The sequence below is a fragment of the Pseudorasbora parva genome, chromosome 23, assembly GCF_024679245.1.
Source record: "Pseudorasbora parva isolate DD20220531a chromosome 23, ASM2467924v1, whole genome shotgun sequence".
Lineage (NCBI taxonomy): Eukaryota > Metazoa > Chordata > Actinopteri > Cypriniformes > Gobionidae > Pseudorasbora > Pseudorasbora parva.
This window is the reverse complement of record NC_090194.1, coordinates 32472901-32500698: the sequence shown is the minus strand read 5'-3', so window position 1 is coordinate 32500698 and position 27798 is coordinate 32472901. Positions and strand designations below refer to the sequence as shown.

The 27798-nt window shown below is 38.7% G+C and overlaps 3 protein-coding genes across 5 annotated transcripts in view; all 3 read right to left on the bottom strand.

Annotated features, from left to right (window-relative positions):
* Positions 1–665: 665 nt before the first annotated feature.
* ubc (ubiquitin C) lies at positions 666–4080 on the bottom strand. The gene is made up of 2 exons (XM_067433656.1): positions 3946–4080; positions 666–2827 (listed from the first exon to the last, which is right to left on the bottom strand). The coding sequence occupies exon 2, from the start codon at positions 2818–2820 to the stop codon at positions 763–765; it is 2058 nt and encodes a 685-aa protein (XP_067289757.1). The 5' UTR covers positions 2821–2827; positions 3946–4080; the 3' UTR covers positions 666–762.
* Positions 4081–4698: 618 nt separating this feature from the next.
* tpst2 (tyrosylprotein sulfotransferase 2) lies at positions 4699–11925 on the bottom strand. The gene is made up of 5 exons (XM_067433056.1): positions 11015–11925; positions 7317–7634; positions 7041–7239; positions 5825–5873; positions 4699–4924 (listed from the first exon to the last, which is right to left on the bottom strand). The coding sequence occupies exons 1-5, from the start codon at positions 11509–11511 to the stop codon at positions 4902–4904; spliced, it is 1086 nt and encodes a 361-aa protein (XP_067289157.1). The 5' UTR covers positions 11512–11925; the 3' UTR covers positions 4699–4901.
* A 9186-nt stretch (positions 11926–21111) lies between these two features.
* LOC137062313 (seizure 6-like protein) overlaps positions 21112–27798 on the bottom strand; it is a 71749-nt gene continuing 65062 nt past the window's right edge. For all 3 annotated transcript variants that reach the window (XM_067433177.1, XM_067433176.1, XM_067433178.1), the window contains 7 exons: positions 25665–25859; positions 25350–25541; positions 25060–25254; positions 24565–24600; positions 24273–24387; positions 23374–23479; positions 21112–21891 (listed from right to left, as the gene is read on the bottom strand). In XM_067433177.1, the coding sequence (XP_067289278.1) occupies positions 21862–21891; positions 23374–23479; positions 24273–24387; positions 24565–24600; positions 25060–25254; positions 25350–25541; positions 25665–25859 (869 nt within the window). In that variant the 3' untranslated portion in view covers positions 21112–21861. The remainder of the gene's footprint in view (positions 21892–23373; positions 23480–24272; positions 24388–24564; positions 24601–25059; positions 25255–25349; positions 25542–25664; positions 25860–27798) is intronic.

Sequence of the window (27798 nt, the reverse complement as noted above, 5' to 3'; positions counted from 1 at the left end):
TCGTTTTAGATGCCATGGAACCCAAATATAAAAAACAAAACACCCACCTGTACATTTAAAGGGATTACCAACCCAAAAATTAAAATTTGATGTTTATCTGCTTACACTAGGGCATACAGGATGTCTCTTTAGTACACAAATTAAGATTTTTAACTCCAACCATTGCTTGTATAATGCATGTCAACATGCATAAAATAGTCTTCTACTGAATAAACAAACACACCTACATCTTGGATGCCCCTGGGTAAGCAGATAACCATCAAATTCTATTTTTTCTAAAACTAGCCCTTTAAGGCATATTTATTTTATAATGAAATTTGACATCCTATAGAAATACTGTTATGTGCTTGTTAACTTTTGTATATACACTTACCAATCAATCCAATGAGGTCCTGTTTGAAAACCCCTCTATTATTGAGACTGAACATCCCTCAAGACATTAGAACCACTTTTATTTTTAGATTTCAGTTAACATTGTGCCCAACAAAAGACCCAAATTAAATGCATCTTTCATGCAAATACGAGCAATTAGTCAACATTTCATTTTAAGTTGGGCTTACCCAAAATACAGAAATAAATTTGAAGAATTTAAACTTAAATTTGTAGTGTATTAAAAATATATTCAATATAACTGTAAATGACTCCAGAGATGACAGACAACAAAATCAGGAATGCCAGAACTTTATTGAATGATTAATAGGAACAAAGGAAATGGGAATTGGTCTGATAATTTTCAAGACTTATATATTAAACTCAAACAAATTAATTGCCCCCACGAAGACGAAGGACCAGATGAAGGGTGGACTCCTTCTGGATGTTGTAGTCGGACAGCGTGCGGCCATCTTCCAACTGTTTGCCGGCAAAGATCAGACGCTGCTGGTCAGGAGGAATGCCCTCCTTGTCCTGGATCTTGGCCTTGACGTTCTCAATGGTGTCACTGGGCTCAACCTCAAGGGTGATGGTCTTTCCAGTCAGAGTCTTGACAAAGATCTGCATACCACCTCTCAGACGAAGGACCAGATGAAGGGTTGATTCCTTCTGGATGTTGTAGTCGGAAAGGGTGCGGCCATCTTCCAACTGTTTGCCGGCAAAGATCAGACGCTGCTGGTCAGGAGGAATGCCTTCCTTATCCTGGATCTTGGCCTTGACGTTCTCAATAGTGTCACTTGGTTCCACCTCAAGGGTGATGGTCTTGCCAGTCAGAGTCTTGACGAAGATCTGCATACCACCTCTCAGACGGAGCACCAGATGAAGAGTGGATTCTTTCTGGATGTTGTAGTCAGACAGTGTGCGACCATCTTCCAACTGTTTGCCGGCAAAGATCAGACGCTGCTGGTCAGGAGGAATGCCTTCCTTATCCTGGATCTTGGCCTTGACGTTCTCAATAGTGTCACTTGGTTCCACCTCAAGGGTGATGGTCTTGCCAGTCAGAGTCTTGACAAAGATCTGCATACCACCTCTCAGACGAAGGACCAGATGAAGAGTGGATTCTTTTTGGATGTTGTAGTCAGACAGCGTGCGGCCATCTTCCAACTGTTTGCCAGCAAAGATCAGACGCTGCTGGTCAGGAGGAATGCCCTCCTTGTCTTGGATTTTAGCCTTGACGTTCTCAATGGTGTCACTGGGCTCAACCTCAAGGGTGATGGTCTTTCCAGTCAGAGTCTTGACAAAGATCTGCATACCACCTCTCAGACGAAGGACCAGATGAAGGGTGGATTCCTTCTGGATGTTGTAGTCGGAAAGGGTGCGGCCATCTTCCAATTGTTTGCCGGCAAAGATCAGACGCTGCTGGTCAGGAGGAATGCCCTCCTTGTCCTGGATCTTGGCCTTGACGTTCTCAATGGTGTCACTTGGTTCCACCTCGAGGGTGATGGTCTTGCCAGTCAGAGTCTTGACAAAGATCTGCATACCACCTCTCAGACGAAGGACCAGATGAAGGGTGGATTCCTTCTGGATATTGTAGTCGGACAGCGTGCGGCCATCTTCCAACTGTTTGCCGGCAAAGATCAGACGCTGCTGGTCAGGAGGAATGCCCTCCTTGTCTTGGATTTTAGCCTTGACGTTCTCAATGGTGTCACTGGGCTCAACCTCAAGGGTGATGGTCTTTCCAGTCAGAGTCTTGACAAAGATCTGCATACCACCTCTCAGACGAAGGACCAGATGAAGGGTGGATTCCTTCTGGATGTTGTAGTCGGAAAGGGTGCGGCCATCTTCCAATTGTTTGCCGGCAAAGATCAGACGCTGCTGGTCAGGAGGAATGCCCTCCTTGTCCTGGATCTTGGCCTTGACGTTCTCAATGGTGTCACTTGGTTCCACCTCGAGGGTGATGGTCTTGCCAGTCAGAGTCTTGACAAAGATCTGCATACCACCTCTCAGACGAAGGACCAGATGAAGGGTGGATTCCTTCTGGATGTTGTAGTCGGAAAGGGTGCGGCCATCTTCCAATTGTTTGCCGGCAAAGATCAGACGCTGCTGGTCAGGAGGAATGCCCTCCTTGTCCTGGATCTTGGCCTTGACGTTCTCAATGGTGTCACTTGGTTCCACCTCAAGGGTGATGGTCTTGCCAGTCAGGGTCTTCACAAAGATCTGCATACCACCTCTCAGACGGAGCACCAGATGAAGGGTGGATTCCTTCTGGATGTTGTAATCAGACAGCGTGCGCCCATCTTCCAACTGTTTGCCAGCAAAGATCAGACGCTGCTGGTCAGGAGGAATGCCTTCCTTATCTTGAATCTTGGCCTTGACATTTTCAATGGTGTCACTTGGTTCCACCTCAAGAGTGATGGTCTTTCCAGTCAGCGTCTTTACAAAGATCTGCATCTTTACGCTAGAAAGCAAAGAGAGTCAAATTAATTTCAGCATATTGCATTGGTGAAACGCTAAAAATCAGGGCTCAAAGCCTTGTTGTGCTTGTCATTCGGCCAGTCAATTGCCAGATAAATATAATTAATATTCTGAAGCAATATATTTGATTCAACCAAATCATCCAAAATGTTTTATCAGTAATGAAACGAGTGCTGCGGTTACATTTTCAATCTTGATGGTAGTTGCTCAACTAGCATATGGATATAAGATTGTGCTCATTGATTTCGATTTCCCCTTGGAGGCTTCGTGAGCCTCAACAGCGCAACCTTGAGTTACTGTCAGCAAGTTAGATCATTAACCACTACCGCCACTTTAACTAAATGTAATTAAATCAATTTTCACGTTATAGTGATTTCTTAGTTATTGTAGTTAATCGAGCCAACTTGTTACGTCAGGCAAGTAAAACCAATTTGCTCTTCAAAAAATAAAAATCCGTCAGAACAAGCGTTAATGTCTCTCTCTATAAAGGAGTAACGTAAACTTGTATGTTCATTTAGGATTGTTAGACAAGCCTGGGAATTTGCTAGAATGTTCCTCACAACAACAAAAAACAAGTTAGGTGAGCTCACCACCATCACGAGTGCTGACACAGCGGTGAGTCAGGTTTAACAAATGGCGATTGAAAACAAAATGGCGACATTAACAAAATGGCCAAAAAAAATATTGAAACGGAATAAAGACATACTTAGCAAAACGACTTATAATTCGTTCAGAGAAATCATTTGAAGTGGTTTCGACGGCTGACAAAGGTTTTGGAATGCCAAGATGAATTCAGAGATTCGACGACTTCACCGCCCTATTTCGCCGCCTAATTACTGACGTCGAACAAAACATACCAAATTCATCGAAGTACACGGTTAAAATACTAACCGTGAATAATTAAACTGAGCTACAACAACAAAAAGAACAAGTTTGGTCATCAGAAACCACCAGGCCGGCTACCATAAAAGCTAACGCCTTAGCCTTTTCAAAAATATACGTTCATATATTCGACAAAGACTTCCGAATCAAATCAAATACTGTTATTTTTAAGCAGTAATATGTCTAGCGTCGTTTGCGTATACTTGACTTCGTACTTACAAACAAATGTTCTTTTCTGGAAGAGCGCGGAGTGTATGAATCTCTGTCCTCTCGTCACGGGAGCGAATCTAACTGCTCAAAACAAAAGCTCTGGGTTTTTATACAGAACGCGCTGTATCCTTCCACCGCTACGCCCAACGCACTATTTAAACAGCTGTAGTTATTGGATTTGAAAATATGGTTTCATGGAAAACAAGGACATACATCTTATGTTGAACATATACCAATATGCGTTTTATAAATTAATTTTGTGGACTTAAAAATATGTATCTATTTATTTGGTGTGTTCAGGGTGAGGTTGGGAGACCAGCGGAGTGATATGATGTGCTGCACACGGTCGGCTGTGCCCAAATGTTTTGAGATCAAAATAACATAATATAATGATAATATATATCATTATATTATATATATTATATTATTACATTATATAACATAATAATAATATAATGCACTTTTGGAAACACTGATGAAAACAAATGTGTGTTTTGGCACTAGGAAAAGTAGTCTCCATTTAACTAGGTCAAGAAAATGAGCGCTAGCATAGCAACAACATTCTGTGCGTCACCAAGCGCAACGTCACGCTTCCCATGTCCTAAAACAAGATATGAAATTGCAATGTTCAGGAGAATGATGATGTCTTCTATCTGTATACTCTGAGAACATCAGTATGTAAACATGTAGATATCTGTCCAGTGTTTAATGTTCTTCTTGAGGCATTGCATTACAACATTGTGGTACATTATATTAAGTAGGCCTAGCCTATATTAAGATTCAGTTACTTGTTAAGGTGACACAGGAATATAATCACAGTTTTTTGCATATTAATGACACTATTCCTCGTCATGTTGCTCTTCTTGTGATCTTGTGAAAGGCCTCTAAGGTGTAAATGGTAAAGTCAACCAAATGCTGAACACAAGAACATATTGCAGTTAAACTCTGTTCAGTTTCCTCCTCCTTTAGAATTTATCTTTGGCGATACCTGTCAAACAAGAAATATTTTTAAAATGAGCATGGTTTATGGGAAGAAAAAAAAAAACAGGCTACAGTATCATAATATATAGGCTACTTAAACAGTGCGCAGAAAGTATTGGGACATATAATATTGCATTAGATAAAACTCCAATTAAGTGGCATCTGCACACAAGCGATGCATCAAAATGTTCTAACTAACCATTTTTGCACTTAAATCAACTGAAACCGACTTAACCGTAACCACACATGTAGTTCACCATAGGGTTAGTTCACCCAAAAATTAAAATTAGCCCATGATTACTCCCCCTCAAGTCATAGACGTTAGGCATATATGACATTTTTCTTTCAGACGAACACAATCAGAGTTATATAAAAATGTCCTGGCTCTTCCAAGCTTTATAATAGCTGTTATTAAAAATGCTCTGGTCAGACATATAGCGTAAGCATTTTAATCTGCAAGAGGCGTTACACTTTTTGAATAAGTTGAATAAGGCGATTCTCCGGAAGCTAGATCATTTACTTTATAAAGTTCTAGATATGGATATTTTTCTTACACAAACGCATTGCTTCACTTCACTTCAAGAGAACTTTATTAACTCCCAGGGCCGTGTGGAGCAGTTATATGATGGATAGATGCAGTTTCATGGACTTAAAAAAACGAGGCAACGGTCACTGCCATTAAAAAGCAGTGCCAGGACATTTATGTGAAAACAATCTATGTCCAAAATCATATACAATTTTTATTTATATCATTTCAAACCTAACAAACATATTTACATCAACTGTTTAGTCTGAAATGCGTGCTTGTGCTGTCTTTCTTTCAAATAAATGACACTTGCCATTAATGTAAGTGTTTTAAAAAAAGTATTTCAAAAGTATGTTAAACAATCAACAAGCATTCACTCACGTGCCCATCTTTTCAGGCTTGTGGGAGTTTTAAAATCTCCTCTCAACACCTAAGGGAAAAAACAGAGAAATTGCTTGATTACATTTACAAATGGCTACAAACTCTTAAAAATTATGGTTCTAAAAGTTTTTTTTTTCTCACAACAATGTCATTAAAGTACCATTTTTTTGTTCCTCAAAGAATCTTTTAGTTTTAAAGAACCATTTTTTACTTTTTAAAAATCTAAAGGATTTTTTATTTTTTTATTTTTATGTAATGGATGTTAATTGTTAATCACGGAACCAGATGCTAAAGAACAAGTGTTGGGCAGTAGCTCACTACAAAGGCGACACTACTAACTACTAGTGAAGGTTACACTTTTTTACATCCAGGTGAATAACCTTTTTAAATTGATTAATTGCCCTGCTTTATTGCACTAATGTCTATTTCTGATTTTATGATGACCCGTCATAGTTTAATCTGTCCCGCCATAGTTTTTTAATGTATGGAAGCTTGTTTCCACCAGATAATAAAATATTTTAATAGATAATTGCGACTTTTTATCTCACAATTCAGTTTTTTTTTTAATTGTGAGACATAAAGTAAGAATTGTGAGACATAAAGTAAGAATTGGAGATATAAAGTCAGAATTGTGTGATCTAAAGTCAGAATTGTGAGAAAAAAGTCAGAACTGTGAGATATAAAGTCACAATTGCGAGTTTGCAAGTATCTCTCTCAATTCTGACTTTTTTTCACCCAATTGCGACTTAATACCACACAAATCTGAGAAAAAAATTCTGAATTGTGAGGGAAACTATCGCAATTACCCTTTTTATTTTTTTATTCTGTGGCGGAAACAAGCTTCCATAGTAATGAAACTAAAAGATGAACAATGCTGTGCTTGGTGCCAATTGCTTTGGTGAAGAATCTGTCAATCGAAAAGAACTCAAAACAATTATTCAGTTATTTGTAACATACAATGTTATTTCAAAAGAAAATCTAAGTAGTTTCAATGTAGCTAGCTACTTTTTGATAGTAACTTGTAGTGTAGATAACTACCTTTTCTGAAGGGTATTGACTCGATATTGTCTTCATTTATGAGTAGCTTGTCAAACTACAGTTTTAGAGTAGCTTCCCCAAAACTGATAAAAAACCTTTTATTTTATGAGTGTAGAAACTCTGATCTTTGAGCTGTACTGAATGAATTGAAATGCACACATTCTGTGTTCAAATTTACCCTTTGAGTATTGTTGACCACTTCCGGATCCGGTTGGCCATAGTCTGGGGGATTGGCGTTGGGGTTGTAGCCCAGCTTACGGAGCATTGGGGCGATGTTCTCCATGTCCCCCTGGACGTCTGCTGGGATGTGGCCGACCCATCGTGTGAGAGCTTCCAGGTTAACAGGTTTGATCACCTGATCCGTGGAGCGTTCGGTTCTTAAAAACATAGTGAAAAGTGAGTATTGACAAGAAACAGCAGAAGGTCTAAAATGTGAAATGTATTTCCACCCTACCGAGACAGCGATACCCCTCCTGGCTGGCCGATGGCCTCCTCATGGTGAAGCACACCCTCATGCCACGGAGATTTCAGAAAACGCAGCACACGCTGCATGGTGGCTCGTGGCTGCAGCACCAGATCCTCATAGCGGACTGCCATACACCGCTTTTGGCCTACCGCCATACACTGGGAGAGCATCACTTCGATAGCGTTGCTCCATTTAGTCAGACAGTCCCTGTAGCTGGACAGGTTGAAGCCAGCGATAGACACTCGCCTGGAGATCATAGAATGCACGGACGCCCGACCGTCTCGGAGCATTAGCAGGAATTTCGAGCTAAAAGGATAGATTATGGCAGGTGGAATGAGTAAAATGTGATGAAATTTAAAGGATATTTCTGCAATTTGAGCAAACAATAAAATGCAAAGCATTTATTTTAGACATGTTTCAATTTGAATATATATTAAAATGTAAGGTAAATCAGAGTAAGATGATCCCCTCCCCCCACCTATTTTTTTTCCGTGACCATAGATTACAATATCTGAATGGTTATGCTATTTTTTGTAATTTCATCTGATTATCAGCATTTGTGAGATTTAGTCAGTCGAAACAGTAGCGCTAAATGACAAAGTGACCTGTGACTGTATTATGTGAAAGTTATAGGGTTACTTCAATGATTTAGCATTAAGCTTTGTATTGAATTGGGTCATTATTGTAGTAGAAATGTGTAATTAAAGTTTTGAATTTGGTTCCTTCTACACTGAGAAAAGCCAGAAAATGTACTTTTGGCTCATGTGGATGAAAGACAACAACTCCCAGAATGCACTTGCTTCTCTGCCCTATACAAAAGCCACTGTACACTTCTCCGCAAGTTGAATATGGAAGGCGATTCGCCAGAAGCTAGATAATTTACTTTATAAAGTTTTAAATATGGATATTTTTCTTACACAAATACATCGATTCACTTCAGAAGGCCTTTATTAACCCCCAGGGCCGTGTGGAGCAGTTATATGATGGGTGGATGCACTTTTATGGACTTCAAAAATGACCCAACAGTCACTGCCATTATAAAGCTTAGAGCCAGAAAAAGTTTGATATAATTTCAATTGTATTCATCTGAAAGAAGCATGTCCTATACACCTATGACTTGAGGGTGAGTAAATCATGAGCTGATTTTCATTCGTGGGTGAACTAGGGAGAGTAAGCGATGACTTTTTTGTCTTTGGGTGAACTATCCCTTTAAAGAGGACATCTTTTCCCATGTTACCCTAATATACAGGTCCTTCTCAAAGAATTAGCATATTGTGATAGAGTTCATTATTTTCCATAATGTAATGATAAAAATTTAACTTTCATATGTTTTAGAGTCATTGCACTCCAACTGAAATATTTCAGGTCTTTTATTGTTTTAATACTGATGATTTTGGCATACAGCTCATGAAAACCCCAAATTCCTATCTCAAAAAATGAGCATATTTCATCCGACCAATAAAAGAAAAGTGTTTTAATACAAAAAAAGTCAACCTTCAAATAATTATGTTCAGTTATGCACTCAATACTTGGTGGGGAATCCTTTTGCAGAAATGACTGCTTCAATGCGGCGTGGCGTGGAGGCGATCAGCCTGTGGCTCTGCTGAGGTGTTCTGGAGGCCCAGGATGCTTCGATAGCGGCCTTAAGCTCATCCAGAGTGTTGGGTCTTTCGTCTCTCAACTTTCTCTTCACAATATCCCACAGATTCTCTCTGGGGTTCAGGTCAGGTCCTTCTCCACAATCGTCCTCAGGGCCCGGTCACCTCTTCTCGTTGTGCAGCGTTTTTTGCCACACTTTTTCCTTCCCACAGAGTTTTTTAAAGCCTCAGGAATCTTTTGCAGGTGTTTAGAGTTAATTAGTTGATTCAGATGATCAGGTTAATAGCTTGTTTAGAGAACCTTTTTGAGATTTTGAATTTTGGGTTTTCATGAGCTGTATGCCAAAATCATCAGTATTAAAACAATAAAAGACCTGAAATATTTCAGTTGGAGTGCAATGAATCTAAAATATATGAAAGTTTACTTTTTATCATTACATTATGGAAAATAATGAACTTTATCACAATATGCACATTTTTTGGAAGGACCTGTATTCCCATGATGCAATGGTGAATTTTCAACATCATTCCTCCAGTCTTCAGTGTCACATGATCCTTCAGAAATCATTCTAATTTGGTGATTTGCTACTCAAGAAACATTTCTGATTATTTGTGCTGCTTACCATAATATTTTTTTTTCTAGATCCTGACTCTAACCCTTAATAAACACAAATTTAAAAAGAATTTAAAATTTTGGTTATAGTGTGAAAGTGTTGACTGCCACTTTTGATCAATTTAAAGGGTTAGTTCACCCAAAAACGAAATTGATGTCATTAACTCCTCACCCTAATGTCATTCCACACCCTTAAGACCTCCGTTCATCTTCAGAACACAGTTTAAGATATTTTATATTTAGTCCGAGAGCGTATGCAAGTGTATGCACACTATACTGTCCATGTCCAGAAAGGGAAAAAAAACATCATCACAGTAGTCCATATGTGACATCAGTTAGTTAATTAGGATCTCTCGAAGCATCGAAAATACATTTTGGTCCAAAAATAACAAAAACTACGACTTTATTCAGCATTGTCTTCTCTTCCACATTTGTTTTTAAATCTCAAATAAAGATTCAAACGGCCATGAATCAGTGAATCGATCAATGATTCGGATCACCAATGTCGCATGATTTCAGCAGTTTGGATCACGTGTCAAACTGCTGAAATCACGTGACATTGGCGATATGGCATAAAGTTTTAATTGGGTCGATATAATCCCACTATATCTGTGACAATAACAGCATGCGTGAGTCACACACAGAATTTTTTTTATTATTATTATATGTTTCTTTTACAATTTTAGTTGTTGTCGTTATTGGGGTTATACTGACAAAAGACAAATGGAAAAATAAAGCCAAAAATAGTCAACTTAAGCAATTATTTAATTCATGTCGCTATGGGAGTAGCCTACACTTCCTCAGATCTCAGATAGAATTAAGTTGTCAAAACTTAAACAGTTTAAGTAAGAGCAACTTAATGGGATTAAGGCAACGAGTTTGCACAATTGAACTAAGTAAGCTAAAAAAAAAGTTAACAGTGTATTGATACTGCACTTATTGGTGTGAATATTTTTTTTAGTGAGAGAGTAATATTTTAAAATATCTAAAATAAAATTGATCATGGAGGAGCTAAGGAAATGTCACCTGTCTACAAAGAGTAGCCTACTTATAGCTTTTAAAAATAGTTCATTTATTTACTTCAGTAGGCCTAGATATTTATTTATTTTGCTTTATTGTTGAATATGAAATTGTTTATTTAATGAATTATCTACAAAAAAATAATAAATCAATATTGCCTCCATCTTTAAGTGGATGTAACCTGCCATGCAATAAGAGAGATCAAGCTTTGCTTGGAGCTTTGTTTTTTTTTTTTAATGCTTTCAATTCCAATATTTGTCGATCTTTAACACATTTAAAACCATGCCGTATAATTCCGCAGATTTTTCAAAAAATTCTGCGCAGATATCACCAAAAAAAAAAAAAAAAATCCTGTGTGGCCCTGTTAATGACTAATGAACTGTAAATGTATTTGTGTAGGCCTATAACTTTTTAATTAGCATAAAAACAAATCTTCTAAAAGGGAGATATCTTACTTGGGAAAAATGTGTGACAGATAAACTGCACTCTTCAGAGTAAAGGGGTCTTTATTGCACAGCACTCGTGCAGGTTCTCCATGACGCGCGATGACCTCCAGTAGGAAGGCAGTGGTTGCAGCGTCCAGCATCTCTTGACTGACTCCCTCGTCCTCCAGGGCCAAGCGGTCCTCAGTCTGCCTCCCCCAGCCCTGTCGCAGCGACAGCATCCTGGGTATCACCCGCGTCTCTTCCCCGCAGCGGATGTCAGGGTGGGCGTCTAGCATGACACGCATCAAGGTGGTCCCTGACCGTGGAACCCCACCCACAAACACCATTGGTGTCTTCTGATTATACCGATACTTTGTCTGGTTCCAGTTTCGTGTCAGTACGGACACCATATGAGTTCTAGGAAACTCTCTGTGGCACGCCAGCACTCGATAAAGAGTCCTAGTTAGAGTACACGCTACGAACACGGTTAGCAAGAGCACAACTGCCCGTTTGACTGACAGCCGCATCACTCTTGAGTCATTGCACGAAAAATGTTACATTTAAACCGAATTGACTGCACTTCCTCTGTTGGCTACTTCTGCAAATATTTTGTTGTTAACTTGCAAAATAACTGTTTACATGTGTCTTTAAAGAGCTCGATGGATTAATCAGTTCGAATCACACAGCATTCTTTAAAAATCACTTTTGTTTTGCAAAAAAGTGAAAGTGGTTTTATGTCACATATGCAAAGGAAATGTTGACTGCATGTAGAGCTGAAAAAGATCTGATAAAGTGACATGAAACGAGATGCCTTAAACACAACACGCAGAACTCATAAAGGAAACCATTAACTCACCGTCACAAACTATGAACATTGCATGCTCACGAGGCTGTGAAGTCAAATGGGCAGAATGCACGAAGAGGAAGTGAACGCAGCTTATAAAAAGTATCAGTTGAGAGATCTTTCCTGACAACCACAAGCAGTTCTCCTCTCAACCAAAACTTTGCGACATGTCTTCCTGTGTTACTGAGCTGAATGGTTTTTAAAAGATATATAGGCTAAAATGTGCAATCTGATATAGCCTAATGCAGACATTTAACACTTTCAAAAGAATATAAAAAACATTTAAAGGAAATGAGGAAAAGGAGTGAAACTGACTTGTAATTATGGCATTTGCATGCATGAGGCTGGATGTTTCCCCTCCATTAGATGTGCTGACACACCCAGAGGGAAATGTTTTGCTTGCAGATTGCTTTATTGCTTATGTATCTCAGAAGATTCATCAGCAAATCTAGACAGATACTGACATGTACTAGTAAAAAAAAACAGAGCTATATAATGAAAGTGGAAGTATTCGATTGAATTATCATTTTGAGTTAAGGTGTTCTGAAGTCACATTTACTGTTGTTCGGCAAACTGCAGGCATCGATGCAAATTGCAGTTTTGCCCGGGGCGAAATATTTACCCACTCAGGTTTCACAAAGGTTTCAAGTTGGTCACACAAATTCACCATGTTGGCCAACAGAAATCTGCTTAGTATGATTTTTGTGACTGCTGGGCATCGTTACTGTAGAGCAGGGGTGGGGAACGCAGGGTGCGAACTACGGGGGAGCTAGGGGGAGCTCGGCTCCCCTAAATAAGACATGGGCTCCCCTGAAAACGTGATTTGAGAAATTTTGGGGGGTCTCAAAAATATTGACACCGTGTTATTTTGAGGTGCAATTTCAGTTTTCTGTAATGTGATCATCGTGGATTATTATATGTAAAATTGCTAAAAATATATAATTAATTCATGCATGACGGCAATTTAAATCTAATTCACTTCCATAAAGATCAAGTACACCTGGCTGCAGCCTGCAGATCGAGGCGGGGTTGCATGTGGGGGCGGGGCTGCACGTGTCCCCCCGCCCACAACTCGTCTCATTGGTTAGTGCCAAAGTATGACGTCGATTGAGGCGGGGTTGCACCTGGAGCGGGGCTGCACGACTCGTCCCGCCCGCAACTCTTCTCATTGGTTAGTGGCGTCAAGTCTGACGACGACGTTGCGGCAAACAGGAAATGCGATTAATAATATCGTTTCTTATACTTATGAAGTACTAGCATGCATAAAAAACAAAACGGTGAATGCGTTAATTACTTATACCTGGTGATAATATATCAAACACAACACATTGTAAATTGGTTAATTTTTGGAAAACGTTTTATGTATGTAGACTACTTTCCTAACAAGGTTAGGTTACTGCTTTTGACTTTTCACATCGCATTTGTAATGTTACAATGCAATAGTTTTAAATTATTTGTAAACTGTATATTATTTATTTATAACTTATTTGTAAGTTATATATCTTATTTGGTTGTTTATATTGTTATTTTAGTGTATTCTTTATGGTTACACGCATGCATTAACATATAAATAAAAGTTTAATGTTCTCAGCAAGAATGTCAAGTCTTATGATGTTATTAAAATGAATAGATTATGGGTTTACTTGATAATGAAAAGGGTTAGGGTAAAAATACCAGCATGGTTTGTATATGAATAACATGCCAAGACAAATAGTTAAATGTTATTGAGATATAAAAAACGTTTAATTAATTCTAATAAAGAAGGTGGGATTTGTATATACAACTACACACACACACACACACACACACACACACACACACACACACACACACACACACACACACACACACACACACACACACACACACACACACACACACACACACACACCCCTTCTCTATAATTCAATTCAAGAAGCTTTATTGGCATGACAAAAAATACATTTTGTATTGCCAAGGCATTCAAACAATAGAAAAATGATTTGTAACATCTGAATATATTTAGAGATATTAGTAATAATAATAGAACTAAAATAAAAAGACATACATAGTAGGCTATGTGCAGATATAGCAAAATAATACATTTTAATAAAATATTAATGATAAAATAAATAAATAATAATAACAATAAATAAAACATGTAATACAGAAATCATGTAACAACTGAACATATACATTATATACGATGTATAATATCTCTCTATTTCTCTATATCTTTCAGATATAGATCAGATTCAGATTTGTTTTATTGGCATGAATGTAAATCATATAATATTGCCAAAGCTAGGAATTTATGAACATAATTAAAAATACATATATGAACATTAATCATAATAATAATATATAATATATACACATAGCCTACATACACACACACACACACACACACACACACACACACACACACACACACACACACACACACACACACACACACACACACTGAGCTGAGGTTACTGTGGTGGACAGTAGAGAAACACACAGAGTTCAGACGCAATACATACATTACACACGTTTCAATGCCTTGGCAATACAAAATTTATTTTTTTGTCATGCCAAAAGCTTCTTGAATTGAATTATAGAGAAGCTGTGTGTGTGTGTGTGTGCAATGAACTATTTGTCTTGGCATGTTGTTATACAAACCATGCTGGTATTTTTTTTTTAACCCTTTTCATTATTAAGTAAATCCATAATCTATTCATTTTAATAACATCCTAAGACTTGCTGAGAATATTAAACTTTTATTTAAATGATGCGTGTACCATAAAAGATATATATAAAATATAATTATATTAACCAAATAAGATGGAAATAACAATAGAAATAACTTACAAATAAGTAATTAAGTTAATGTATATTGTTATAAACAATATACATTAACAAAAATAATTTTAAACTATTGCATTGCACAACCCCAAATCAGAAAAAGTTGGGACAGTTTGGAAAACGCAAATAAAAAAAGTAGTGATTTCTACATTTACTTTGACTTGTATTTCATTGCAGACAATATGAACACAAAATATTTCATGTTTTGTTTGGTCAACTTCATGTCATTTGTAAATATGCATCCTTTCCTGTCATTCAGACCTGCAACACATTTCAAAAAAAGTTGGGACAGGAGCAATTTAGGGCTAGTAATGAGGTAAAAGGGTTAAATAATGATGTGATTTGAAACAGGTGATGTCAACAGGTTATTGAAATTATGATTTGGTACAAAAGCAGCATCCAAGAACGATCTAATCCTTTAGGAGCAATGGGGCCGAGGATCGCCAGTTTGCCAACAAATACGTGAGAAAATTATTGAAATGTTTAAAAACAATGTTCCTCAAAGAAAGATAGGAAGAGATTTGGATATTTCACATTCAACAGTGCATAACATAATTACAAGATTCAAGGAATCTGGAGGAATTTCAGTGCGTAAAGGACAAGGCCGCAAGCCTAAGCTGAACAACCGTGATCTCTGATCCCTCAGGCGGCACTGCATCAAGAATATTCATTCATCTATAAGCGATATCACCACATGGGCTCAGGACTACTTTGGCAAACCTTTGTCAAGTACCACAATACGTGGTTACATCCACAAATGCCAGTTAAAACTGTTCTGTGCCAAAAGGAAGCCTTATGTTAACAGTGTCCAGAAGCGCCTCTGAAGCGTTCTCTGGGCTCGGAGGCATCTGGGATGGACCATCATCACTTGGTGTCTTCAGTCCCTAAACGTCTTTTACGTGTTGTGAAAAGGAAGGGCAACATTACAAAGTGGTAAATGCTTTACTGTTCCAACTTTTTTTGAAATGTGTTGCAGGTCTGAATGACAGGAAAGGATGCATATTTACAAATGACATGAAGTTGACCAGACAAAACATGAAATATTTTGTGTTCATATTGTCTGCAATGAAATACAAGTCAAAGTAATTTTAGAAATCACTTCTTTTTTATTTGCACATTCCATACTGTCCCAACTTTTTCTGATTTGGGGTTGTAACATTGCGATGTGAAAAGTCAAAAGCAGTAACCTAACCTTGTTAGGAAAGTAGTCTACATACATAAAACGTTTTCCAAAAATTAACCAATTTACAATGTGTTGTGTTTGATACTATATATTATCACCAGGTATAAGTAATTAACGGATGCACAGTTTTGTTTTATACATGATAGTACTTCATAAGTATAAGAAATTATAAACATTGTTATTAACATATTTTTTTTTTATTGCGAGAAAAAACATGTAATATGCAACAAATAAAACATATTAATACATATATACAACAAAATAAAATAAAAAAAGAACAATGAAACAAAAAAAGGCCAGAGTGTACAAACCTTGATAAATTAATTTAAAAAAAAGTATATTCATTAAGAATATTACAAGTCTTTCTTTCTTTTTTATTCACAATATTATTCAAACTGGTGCAATAGTCCTTAGTCTCCTGAAGAAAATGAATAAAATGTGGCTTGGATCTTGACCATTTCTTTTTGTGTTCCCAAAATAATAAAAGGTTGAACAATAAAGGTGAAATTATTATTATTATTATTATTATTATTATTATTATTACATCCATTGGAATAATATACATATATCAAAATTATTTAATTTAAATATAACATTTGTTTTCTTTCTAATGAAATTTTCCACATCTACCCAAAAAAATCTTTGTGTATATACAATAACAAAATAGATGAATACTATATAATTTTTCTATTGAACAAAAATCACATGAATAATCAATATCTAAATTAAACCTCTCTATCACACTTTTAGCTGGATATATACCATGTAAAAATTTAAATGTAACTTCTTTTACTTTATTATTTAAGCAGTATGCTTCAAAAATACACCAAGCTTTATTCCAGTTTATATTTCTAAACACACTGTTCCACAATAAACTTTTATGAGTAGCTGTTTCACCTGTTATAATATCCCTAATATGTTTATTAGTAGGCCTACAACTGTGTTTCAGAATATCAATGTCTCCTAAAAACATGCTGTCTTGAACATATACTGCCTCAGGACATTGTTATTAATCGCATTTCCTGATTGCCGTAACGTCGTCAGACTTGAACGCCACTAACCAATGAGAAGAGTTGCGGGCGGGACGAGTCGTGCAGTCCCGCTCCAGGTGCAACCCCGCCTCAATCGACGTCATACTTTGGCACTAACCAATGAGACGAGTTGTGGGCGGGGGGACACGTGCAACCCCGCCCCCACATGCAACCCCGCCTCGATCTGCAGGCTGCAGCCAGGTGCTTCTCATAAAGATAGCTATTCATGCTGTTCTTGTCATGACCATCAAGGTGTGGTGGCGCTGCGGTGCAAATTCCACTCATGTTTAGTACATGTCAACGCTAAGATTCGTAGAAAAAACTAAAACGAATATCCACTTCTTGATCTTGGATTTCTGGAAGAACAGCAAAGGAAGCTGACCCCATGCCTCTGTGGTCGATTCTGTGATAAGGCATGTTATTCCCAATTATGTGTTGTGGCTGGGTTGATATAGGTCTGCGCGACTATCGATGTCCTAATAAGACTAACGTTAATTAAATGGAGGAATTATGGTATTCTTCTGTATGACGACTCAAAGACAGCCGGATGCTTTGTTTATAGACTATTTGTGGGCTTTTTGACCTATCAATTCTTGTTTTTTCTTCCTTCATTAAAATCAAAGATGTTCTTTAATGTTTGTAAATTGTATATTAAGAGTCTCCGCAATGCATTAAGCAATAGATTGACCCGTTCACCAGTGTGTGAAGGAATATACACGTCTTCTCTTCCACGCGCACACCCCCCCCCCCCCCCCCCCCCCCCCCCACACACACACACACACCCGAAAAGTGGGCTCCCCCAAAGGCCACGATATAGTTCGAACACTGGGGGAACGTCCTGGAGGGCCAATCTCTTGCAGAGTTTAGCTCCAACCCTAAAGACAAACCCTCACCTGCCAGTAGTCCTGAAGACCTTGAATAGCTTCAGGTGTGTTTGATTAGGGTTGGAGCTAAACTTTGCAAGAGCGTGGCCCTCCAGGATCAGTGTTCCCCACCCCTGCTATAGAGGGTACGGCTTATGCATTGACATCAATTTCCCACCGGAACAGGTCCCCTCAAGCCGGACTGAGTGGCAAAATAGCTGCTGCATAAATGGAGTTAATAGGGGAAAAATGCAAAAACACGTAAAACAAAAATTTTCTGTTTAAGTTAAAGCTTGGACTTGATATAAGTGTTCCTTAAAACTTACCAAAGATCCAGTGATCAATGGATATAAATATCCAGCCAGGATTCATGTTTCCTGACATTTATATATGCCTGATTTTGATGCTGGGCAAGTACACAAAGCAAATTTGCCAGTGAACGCTTTACAATATGTGACCCAGGACCACAAAGCCAGTCATAAGAGTCAATTTATTAAAAATTGATATTTATGTATCTTCTGAAAGCTGAATAAATAAACTTTCCATTAATGTATGGTTTGTTAGGATAGGATAATATTTGTCTGGGTCCAAATTAAGTCCTTAGCAATGCATACTACCACTAGTACTAAATATTATTGTAACGACATTCTTAGCTGGGAAGGAAGGAGGCAGGAACCGGCGAATGTTTGACAAACTTTAATTCAAAATAAATAAACAAAATGAAAGTAAACCGCGGGCAGCCCCTCACGGACGACTGCCCGCACACACACAACAAAACGTAAACAAAACATAACATAAATTCAGGACCCTAACGAAACAAAAATATATTGCAGTATATTGGAAAATATCATGTAATACATTAGGCAATATATTCACATATATGGGATTTAATATTTATTTTCGCCAATATATTGCAATATATGAAAGCGGCAATCATTTGTATATTTTGCAATATATTACAGGAATATATAATATATTGTATAATACCATCAATATATTATTCCATGTATTTACAATATATTATAATATATTTTGAAGTAATATATTGGTAAATATATTTTCCTTTCATAAGGGGAGGGATTTTGGCCCACTCCTCCACACAGATCTTCTCTGGATCAGTCAGGTTTCTGGCCTGTCGCTGAGAAACACGGAGTTTGAGCCTCCTCCAAAGATTCTCTATTGGGTTTAGGTCTGGAGACTGGCTAGGCCACGCCAGAACGATATGCTTCTTACAGAGCCACTCCTTGGTTATCCTGGCTGTGCTTCGGGTCATTGTCATGTTGGAAGACCCAGCATTGGCAAACTTAAGAAGGACATGTGCTGGTTTAAGCAGGGGAAACTTCCGTGCCATGAATGATTTCAAACCATGAAGTCTTAGTGTATTACTAACAGTAACCTTGGAAACGGTGGTCCCAGCTCTTTTCAGGTCATTGACCAGCTCCTCCCGTGTAGCTCTGGGCTGATTTCTCACCTTTCTTAGGATCATTGAGACCCCACAAGGTGAGATCTTGCATGGAGCCCCAGTCCGAGGGAGACTGACAGTCATGTTTAGCTTCTTCCATTTTCTAATGATTGCTCCAACAGTGGACCTTTTTTCACCACGCTGCTTGACAATTTCCCTGCAGCCCTTTCCAGCCTTGTGGAGGTGTACAATTTTGTCTCTAGTGTCTTTGGACAGCTCTTTGGTCTTGGCCATGTTAGTAGTTGGATTCTTACTGATTGTATGAGGTGGACAGGTGTCTTTATGCAGCTAACCACCTCAAACAGCAGCATCTAATGTAGGATAATAAATGGAGTGGAGGTGGACATTTTAAAGGCAGACTAACCGGTCTTTGAGTGTCAGAATTCTAGCTGATAGACAGGTGTTCAAATACTTATTTGCAGCTGTATCATACAAATAAATAGTTAAAAAATCATATATTGTGATTTCTGGATTTTTTTTTACATTATGTCTCTCACAGTGGACATGTACCTACGATGACAATTTCAGACCCCTCCATGATTTCTAAGTCATATTCACAATAAATAAATTCACAAAATCTTCATGGAACGTGATCTTTACTTGATATCCTAATGATTTTTGGCATAAAAGAAAAATCTATAATTTTGACCCATACAATACATCACATGGGTATATTTCACAAATATTCCCGTGTGACTTATGACTAGTTTTGTGGTCCAGGTTCCCATATAGGTAGGTCTATATAATGTTGTCATACTCCAGCCCTAAAACTTGTATTTTTTTTCAGTGTTTGCTTAAAAACATCCAATTTACGCAGAATATAAATAAATATTTAATTGATGAGTTTTCAATACAATATATATGGTATGATTTTACCCCAAAATTCAACATTTTGACTCAAAATGATAACTGCAAATCCACATTTTTGCCTGGAGTCCAATTGTTTCTGTAAATTTCAGCGATCCATTTGCTTTTTTTCTGTAGCTTTTGGCAGTCTGTAAAAATTTACCTCAGATTTCTTGTCAAATCAATCTCAAAGCTCTCCTGTTTTAGATGTGTTTTTCGCAGCCTTCATGCTGTAAACCAGTGCTTCCTCTTTTTGCCACTCAGTGGTCGTAATTACCGTCAAAGCCAAAGGGGACATCACAGGAATTAAAAAAAGTATTTGTTAAAGAGTTATAAGCCATGAAACAAGCCAATCAGCTATGAGGCGAATCACAACATGAGAGAACTAAAACAGGTGAAAACTACAATCCCATGAAGCATTGCAAACAGCATAATGAATTAAAATGATGGAGAAATATAAAACTTCTTATGTACAAATGTTGATATATCAACAATATATTTTAAGTTTATTGTAAAATATTCATATATACAAATATTTACGTATTTTGAGAGCTAAACAGCTATTTTGGAGTTGACTTCCTGATTGGTGTAATTTGCTGTACAGCATCATGGGAAATTGAGTTTTTTCATTGGGAATTCTGCTTGTAAAATATCTGAAATAGCGTGGACTGATAACTTCAGCAGAAGCAAAGGCCATAGATTAACCACCTCGTCGCTCACAGTAGGGCTGCCTTTAAAGGTTTAAAAGTTATCGTTCAAAATCAACTTCTCTATGAAAAAAATGAGTGAACCGACTGACTTCCCCACAAATTTTTACGAATGTGACTAATGAGCAACTTTAAGACTTGACTTTTCTTAGGAAACACATCTGAAATTAATACATATTGGGACACTGTATCGGGAATAAATATCGAGACTCTAGCAAAAGTCTCCATACTAAATTACATTACATTTTTGTCAGATGTTTGGCAGATTTTGTCACTGATTTGTAATCACTGGAGCATAAATGCCCTATTTCTGTCAGATCTCTTTAAAAATAAAAGCCTTTAATAAAAATCAGGACGCTTCAGGGTTAGAAAAGATTTAAATTAATTTATTTTTCACATTTCTTTAGAGAAATCAGTTACATTTTTTTTCTTGATCTCCAAAATGAAGTATTCATTAAACAGCAGAGAACATTTCACATATACTTCAAAATAAATACATCATCTGGTCTCTGCTGCAGTAGGACGTCACTTGCAGGGGAAAAATACTACTTTAAAACCTGCACTACAAACTGCTCTAAGTACAAAGACTTAAAAATGACAGCAGGCAGGACGGGCCACAGACAGACAGACACAGGACGGCGCCACCACGACCCCTTTATATCGGAGCATGTACCTCAGGGTTAGACTGTCCCATAAGTCACGGTGCTGAGGCGAAAGAACACTGTGCAAACCCGTCACTCGTTTTTTTCCATTCACTCATGTCACACACACACACACAAACACACACACACACACACACACACACACACACACACACACACACACACACACACACGCACGCACGTTTGTGAACAGCAGAATGAGAACCTCCGGCTGTGAGTGCATACGTGTTTAGTCACATGTGGTAAAACCACAGTAACGTCTACAGGCCGAACAATCTCTGCACTGATACTTCCTGTTTCAGAGACCCTTTCCCTTCACGCCCCTCTCTCTCTCGGCTGATGAGCGCCCTTTCCTCTGGAGGTTGGGGAGGTGGGGAGAGTGGAATTTTCAGGATCTATTTACATCACTTTCTCTAAGAGCTGGAGTAATACGGGACGTGTCTGTGGGCCTCTTCATATGGACACCTCATATTCTCTCGTGTCCTGTAGAAAAAAACCCACAAAGAGAATTACGTTCATGTTAGCATTCTGGAGCATCTTCCAGCATTTGATCATGCAAAAACTCATTGCTCCCACAGGTCATGTTGTTCTACTAGGTGATTTCCTGGCCCCTGCGGTTGAGGATGGTTGGTTAGGCTATTGCTTAAGTTTTCAGGGAGTTGCTATGTGGTTTCTCAGATGTTTTGGATGATTACAAAGACTTATGCAGTTGCTAGGGTGCTCTTGGAAGTTGGCATGTCAGTCCTATATGGTTGCTAAGGGGTTCTAGATGGTTGTTAGGGAGTTGCTAGGTGATTGTTAGGGTTTTCTAATCTTTTTGGATGATTGCCAAAGACTTATGCAGTTGCAAGGGTGCTCTGGGAAGTTGCCTGGGAAGTTGCCAGGGCAGTGCTATGTGGTTCCTAAGGGGTTCTAGACGGTTGCTAGGGAGTTGCTATGGCTTTCTGGGAGTTGCTAAGTGGTTTCTCAGATGTTTTTGGCTGACTAGACTTATGCAGTTGCAAGGGTGCTTTGGGAAGTTGCCTGGGAATTTGCCAGGGCAGCGCTATGTGGTTCCTAAGGGGTTCTAGACGGTTGCTAGGGAGTTGCTATGGCTTTCTGGGAGTTGCTAAGTGGTTTCTCAGATGTTTTTGGCTGACTAGACTTATGCAGTTGCTAGGGTGCTCTGGGAAGTTGCCAGGGCAGTGCTATGTGGTTCCAAAGGGGTTTTAGATGGTTGCTAGGGAGTTGCTATGGTTGTCTGGGAGTTGCCAAGTGGTTTCTCAGATGTTTTTGGCTGACTAGACTTATGCGGTTTCTAGGGTGCTCTGGGAAGTTGCCAAGGAAGTGTTATGTGGTTGCTAAGGGGTTCTAGACAGTTGTTAGTGCTTTCTTGGAATTGCTAAGTGGTTTCTTAGATGTTTTGGTTGATTGCCAGGACTGCTATATGGTTGCTAGGGTGCTCTGGTAAATTGCTAGGGCAGTGCTATGTGGTTTCTAAGGGGTTCTGGAAGGTTGCCAAGGTGGCGCTATGTTGCTGTGGAGTCTCTATGTGTTTCTTCAGATGTTTTGGATAATTGCCAGGACTAGGGTTCTCTGGGAGGTTGCCAGGGCAGTGTCATGTAGTTCACAAGGGGTAGTTGCTAGGTGGTTTCTAGGGTATTCTGGAAGATTTCGAAGGTGGTAAATTACTGTAATATGTGGTTCATAAGGGGTTTTGAATGGTTGCTTGGGAGTTTCTTGGTTGTTGCTCAGATGAGCAACTTCAGTCCTGGAGGGCCAATGTTCTGCAGAGTTTAGCCTAATCAAACACACCTATTTAATCAATCTTCAGGGTTAAAGCTATACAGGCAGGTGAGTTTATATCAGGGTTGCAGCTAAACTCTGCAGGACTGCAGCCCTCCAGGACCGAAGTGCCCATCCCTGTTCTATTTGATTGCCAAAGCTTTGTTATGCAGTTGTAAAGGTGTTCTAGGAGACTCTCACCCCCCCAGTTTCGTAGAGGGGGTTGTCAAACTCGGTTTCCACTGTGATTTGGCTGTAGGGATGCGGATACATCAGAGGAAGTCTCAGGTTTGAATGATAACGGCACCTGAGGAACACAATGGACAATCGTAGTGTTTATCCACCCACACATCATTACACTTCAAGCTATTCATTGTTTTATGAAAAAAAAAAACAATCTCATTTCAAAACATTATTAGTACAAGCAGCTTTGAGCAGTCTATTAAATGAGCAACAGAACATGTGTAAGTGCTCATGAACAGGCAGCTCTTTATAGTTGTACAACAGTCAGGTTCCGGAAGTAAAACATCCACTCATTTTCTCCATTAGGAAAATGATTTTGAATGATAACTTATAAACCTTTAAAGACAGGCCTACTGTGAGCTATGAGGTAGGTAATCCATAGTATTTGTGTTGAAATTCCTGTGTAATAATCAGAGAATTTTGCTGCTGTACCATGGGTGCAGCGCCGCAATGATATTACGCAGCGCCTTATCATTGAGCTGCTGCACCCATGGCACGGCAGCAAAGTTTCTGGATTATTACGCATTTCATTTTTAATTTAATTTAGTCACTTATTGCAGTAGGCTAGATGGAGCCATTTACCTCCAGTCTTTGTGCTAAGCTAGGCTGTGTGACAGAGTTATGGCACGCACAGAGATGAGAATGGTATGTATGGACTTATCTATCTCTGGGGGATATGATGATTAAGCTAAAGACCCAAAAAGTGGCTGCGTTCCTTTTACAGCAGAATTCCTGGTGGAAAACTACATTACCCATGATGCTGTACAGAAATAAAAAATACTTCCGGCACCAAAAACGGGGTGGGCGCAAATGCACTCCATTTGTAATACTTACACTTTCCACAGTATATTGCTCACCTTGTGACATAGATGTAGGCCCCTCCCAGTAAAACAGACACTAGCAGCACCAGTATAAATATTGCTAGAGCCATACTTCCCCCGTCAAAAGAAGAGTCTGCCGCAGCTTCAGCCACTAGACAAGATACAAAGATGAGACACGACAAGAATTCATTTTCGCCCGCTTTACCCACTACAACAACCGTGAAACTTTATAAAATCTCTCTGATAACAAGGATAACAACGGGTAAATACTTCAATCTATAAAATTTAATTATTCGCTTAGATTAGTACATTAAACATTAAAACTTACCCTCTAGTGCATGATTGCCAGAACATTCATGATTGGCTGAAAATATTAAGGAAAAAATTATATATATTTCAGCTTCTAACATATTATATAATAGTAATAAAGCAATAACAAAAAAGCATTTTGTTTTTATGTACACTGTAAAAAAAAAATGTCTCCAATTTAAAATTTTCTAGTGACTGATCACATCAAAATTTTTGAGTTGGCCGAATTGAAATTCTGTGAATTGATGCAACTGAAAAAATTTAGATGTGATCAGTCACTTGTTTTCACATTACAGACATTTAAATATTTTATTTGAATATTCATTCAAAATGTCTGTTATGCAGCTTCATTATGGTAATTATAAATAGAAAACAAAATGCAATTATTGGGAATAGTAAAACATTATAGTAATATTTTTATAATAAAAATAATGATAATAACAATAATACATCTTGGTGTAAGGGATAAATCCCTGTACATTTATACTTATTCTCTGTAAATATCCTTTCTTACCTTTGCAAAGAGGTAATGGACCACTCCAAAATGAGGGATTTCCCAGAATGCACTTGATGGCCATCTCACCAATGAGCTCATAGCCTTGGTAGCACATGAAGGTTAGAGACTCTCCCGGTAGGTAAAGCCTTTTAGACAATATCTGGTAGCCGTTGTCAGGAAGGCCAGGATTCTCACAGGACACAGACTCTTCCGCTTTTAGAAAATAAAATCAGGAAAAATAGAGGGATTAAAAAGGCATTTAAATATAAAATACAGAAATTTTGGATGAAACATTTGTGGGAACTCACAAACGCAATGTGGCAAGCGAGACGTCCAAACAGGGGTGCCGGGTTCTCGACCATAGCAAGTGAGTGTGGCGCCTCCCTGCAGGATGTATCCAGGAATGCAGCTATACTGGATAGTGGTGCCAACCAAGAGTTTGGGATCAGACAGAGTGCGTGTGGAGTGCTCCACGTGTCCAGGGTCTGTGCAGTACATAACTAATGAGGGGAAGGGAGGAGAAAAAGAGACAAAGATGAGAAGGATGACATTTGAATCTGCAGAAAGTAAAAGTGCGTCAGACTCCAATTAGCAAAGAAGACATGCAACTATGCTTGACTTACTCTTCTCACAGAATGGAGGCTGGGTGTTCCAGCTTAGGTCCACCTGACAGGTCAGGGTTTCACTGCCCACGAGGTCATACCCCGGGTCGCACTGATATGTGATGCGGGCTCCACGCACCAGCGCTGCGTGAGACGTGGTCTTCCAGCCATTCTGAATCTCAGGTAGATCTGGACACGAGTCATTACGTGATACCTCTGGAAAACAGGGGTAAAATTATTTAACCTCTAGCATTCCTCAAACATAAGTTAGAGATTTGTTTTGTGCATAACCTGTTCATTGACATATATTAGTGCGTTCAAATCAACTTGTATGTTTGTAGATATAGAATATAGTATGTGTGTGTGTGTGTGTGTGTGTGTGTGTGTGTGTGTGTGTGTGTGTGTGTATACACTCACCTAAAGGATTATTAGGAACACCTGTTCAATTTCTCATTAATGCAAATATCTAATCAACCCATCACATGGCAGTTGCTTCAATGCATAAGGGGTGTGGTCCTGGTCAAGACAATCTCCTGAACTCCAAACTGAATGTCAGAATGTGAAAGAAAGGTGATTTAAGCCATTTTGAGCGTGGCATGATTGCTGGTGCCAGACAGGCCGGTCTGAGTATTTCACAATCTGCTCAGTTACAGGGATTTTCACGCACAACCATTTCTAGGGTTTACAAAGAAAACAATGGTGTGAAAAGGAAAAAAAAACATCCAGTATGCGGCAGTCCTGTGGGCGAAAATGCCTTGTTGATGCTAGAGGTCAGAGGAGAATGGGCCGACTGATTCAAGCTGAGAGAAGAGCAACTTTGACTGAAATAACCACTCATTACAACCGAGGTATGCAGCAAAGCATTTGTAAAGCCACAACACGCACAACCTTGAGGCAAATGCGCTACAACAGCATAAGACCCCACCGGTACCACTCATCTCCACTACAAATAGGAAAAAGAGGCTACAGTTTGCATGAGCTCACCAACATTGGACAGTTGAAGACTAGACCTGGTCTGATGAGTCTCGATTTCGGTTGAGACATTCAGATGGTAGAGTCAGAATTAGGTGTAAACAGAATGAGAACATGGATCCATCATGCCTTGTTACCACCGTGCAGGCTGCTAGTGGTGGTGTAATGGTGTGGGGGATGTTTTCTTGGCACACTTTAGGCCCCTTAGTGCCAATTGGGCATCGTTTAAATGCCACGGCCTACCTAAGCATTGTTTCTGACCATGTCCATCCCTTTATGACCATCATGTACCCATCCTCTGATGGCTACTTCCAGCAGGATAATGCACCATGTCACAAAGCTCCAATCATTTCAAATTGGTTTCTTGAACATGACAATGAGTTCACTGTACTAAAAAATCCTCCACAGTCACCAGATCTCAAGCCAATAGAGCATCTTTGGGATGTGGTGGAACGGGAGCTTCGTGCCCTGGATGTACATCCCACAAATCTCCATCAACTGCAAGATGCTATCCTATCAATATGGGCCAACATTTCTAAAGAATGCTTTCAGCACCTTGATGAGTCAGTGCCACCTAGAATTAAGGCAGTTCTGAAGGCGAAAGGGGGTCAAACACAGTATTAGCATGGTGTTCCTAATAATCCTTTGGGTGAGCATATATATATATATATATATATATACACACACATTATATATATATATATATATATATATATATATATATATATATATATATATATATATATATATATATATATATATATATATATATATATATATATATATATATATATATACGAGAAGGCCTGGATCACAGTCTTCGCTCTAATTCATCCCAAAGGTGTTCTATCAGGTTGAGGTCAGGACTCTTCCAGTCAATGTCCTCCACACCAAACTCGCTCATCCATGTCTTTATGGACCTTCCTTTGTGCACTGGTAAGCAGTCATGGTGGACCAGGAAGGGGCCATCCCCAAACTGGTTCCACAAAGTTTGAGCATGAAATTGTCCAAAATGTTTTAGTATGCGGAGGCATTAAGCGTTCCTTTCACTGGAACTAAAGGACCAAGCTCAAACCCTAAAAAAACGAACAAAAAACCCCCCACAAAAAACACCATAATCTCCTCTCCACCAAACTTTACACTTGGCACAATGCAGTCAGGCAAGTACCGTTCTCCCTACAAC

What these genes read in the sequence shown, in the direction of transcription:
- ubc (XM_067433656.1), bottom strand. Translation starts at nt 2,820, where the DNA reads ATGCAGATCTTTGTAAAGACGCTGACTGGAAAGACCATCACTCTTGAG.
- tpst2 (XM_067433056.1), bottom strand. Translation starts at nt 11,511, where the DNA reads ATGCGGCTGTCAGTCAAACGGGCAGTTGTGCTCTTGCTAACCGTGTTC. An exon ending in CTGTCACACATTTTTCCCAA is followed by an intron (nt 7,635 to 11,014) that starts GTAAGATATCTC and finishes CTATCCTTTTAG; the next exon opens with CTCGAAATTCCTGCTAATGC. An exon ending in GGAGGGGTATCGCTGTCTCG is followed by an intron (nt 7,240 to 7,316) that starts GTAGGGTGGAAA and finishes TATGTTTTTAAG; the next exon opens with AACCGAACGCTCCACGGATC.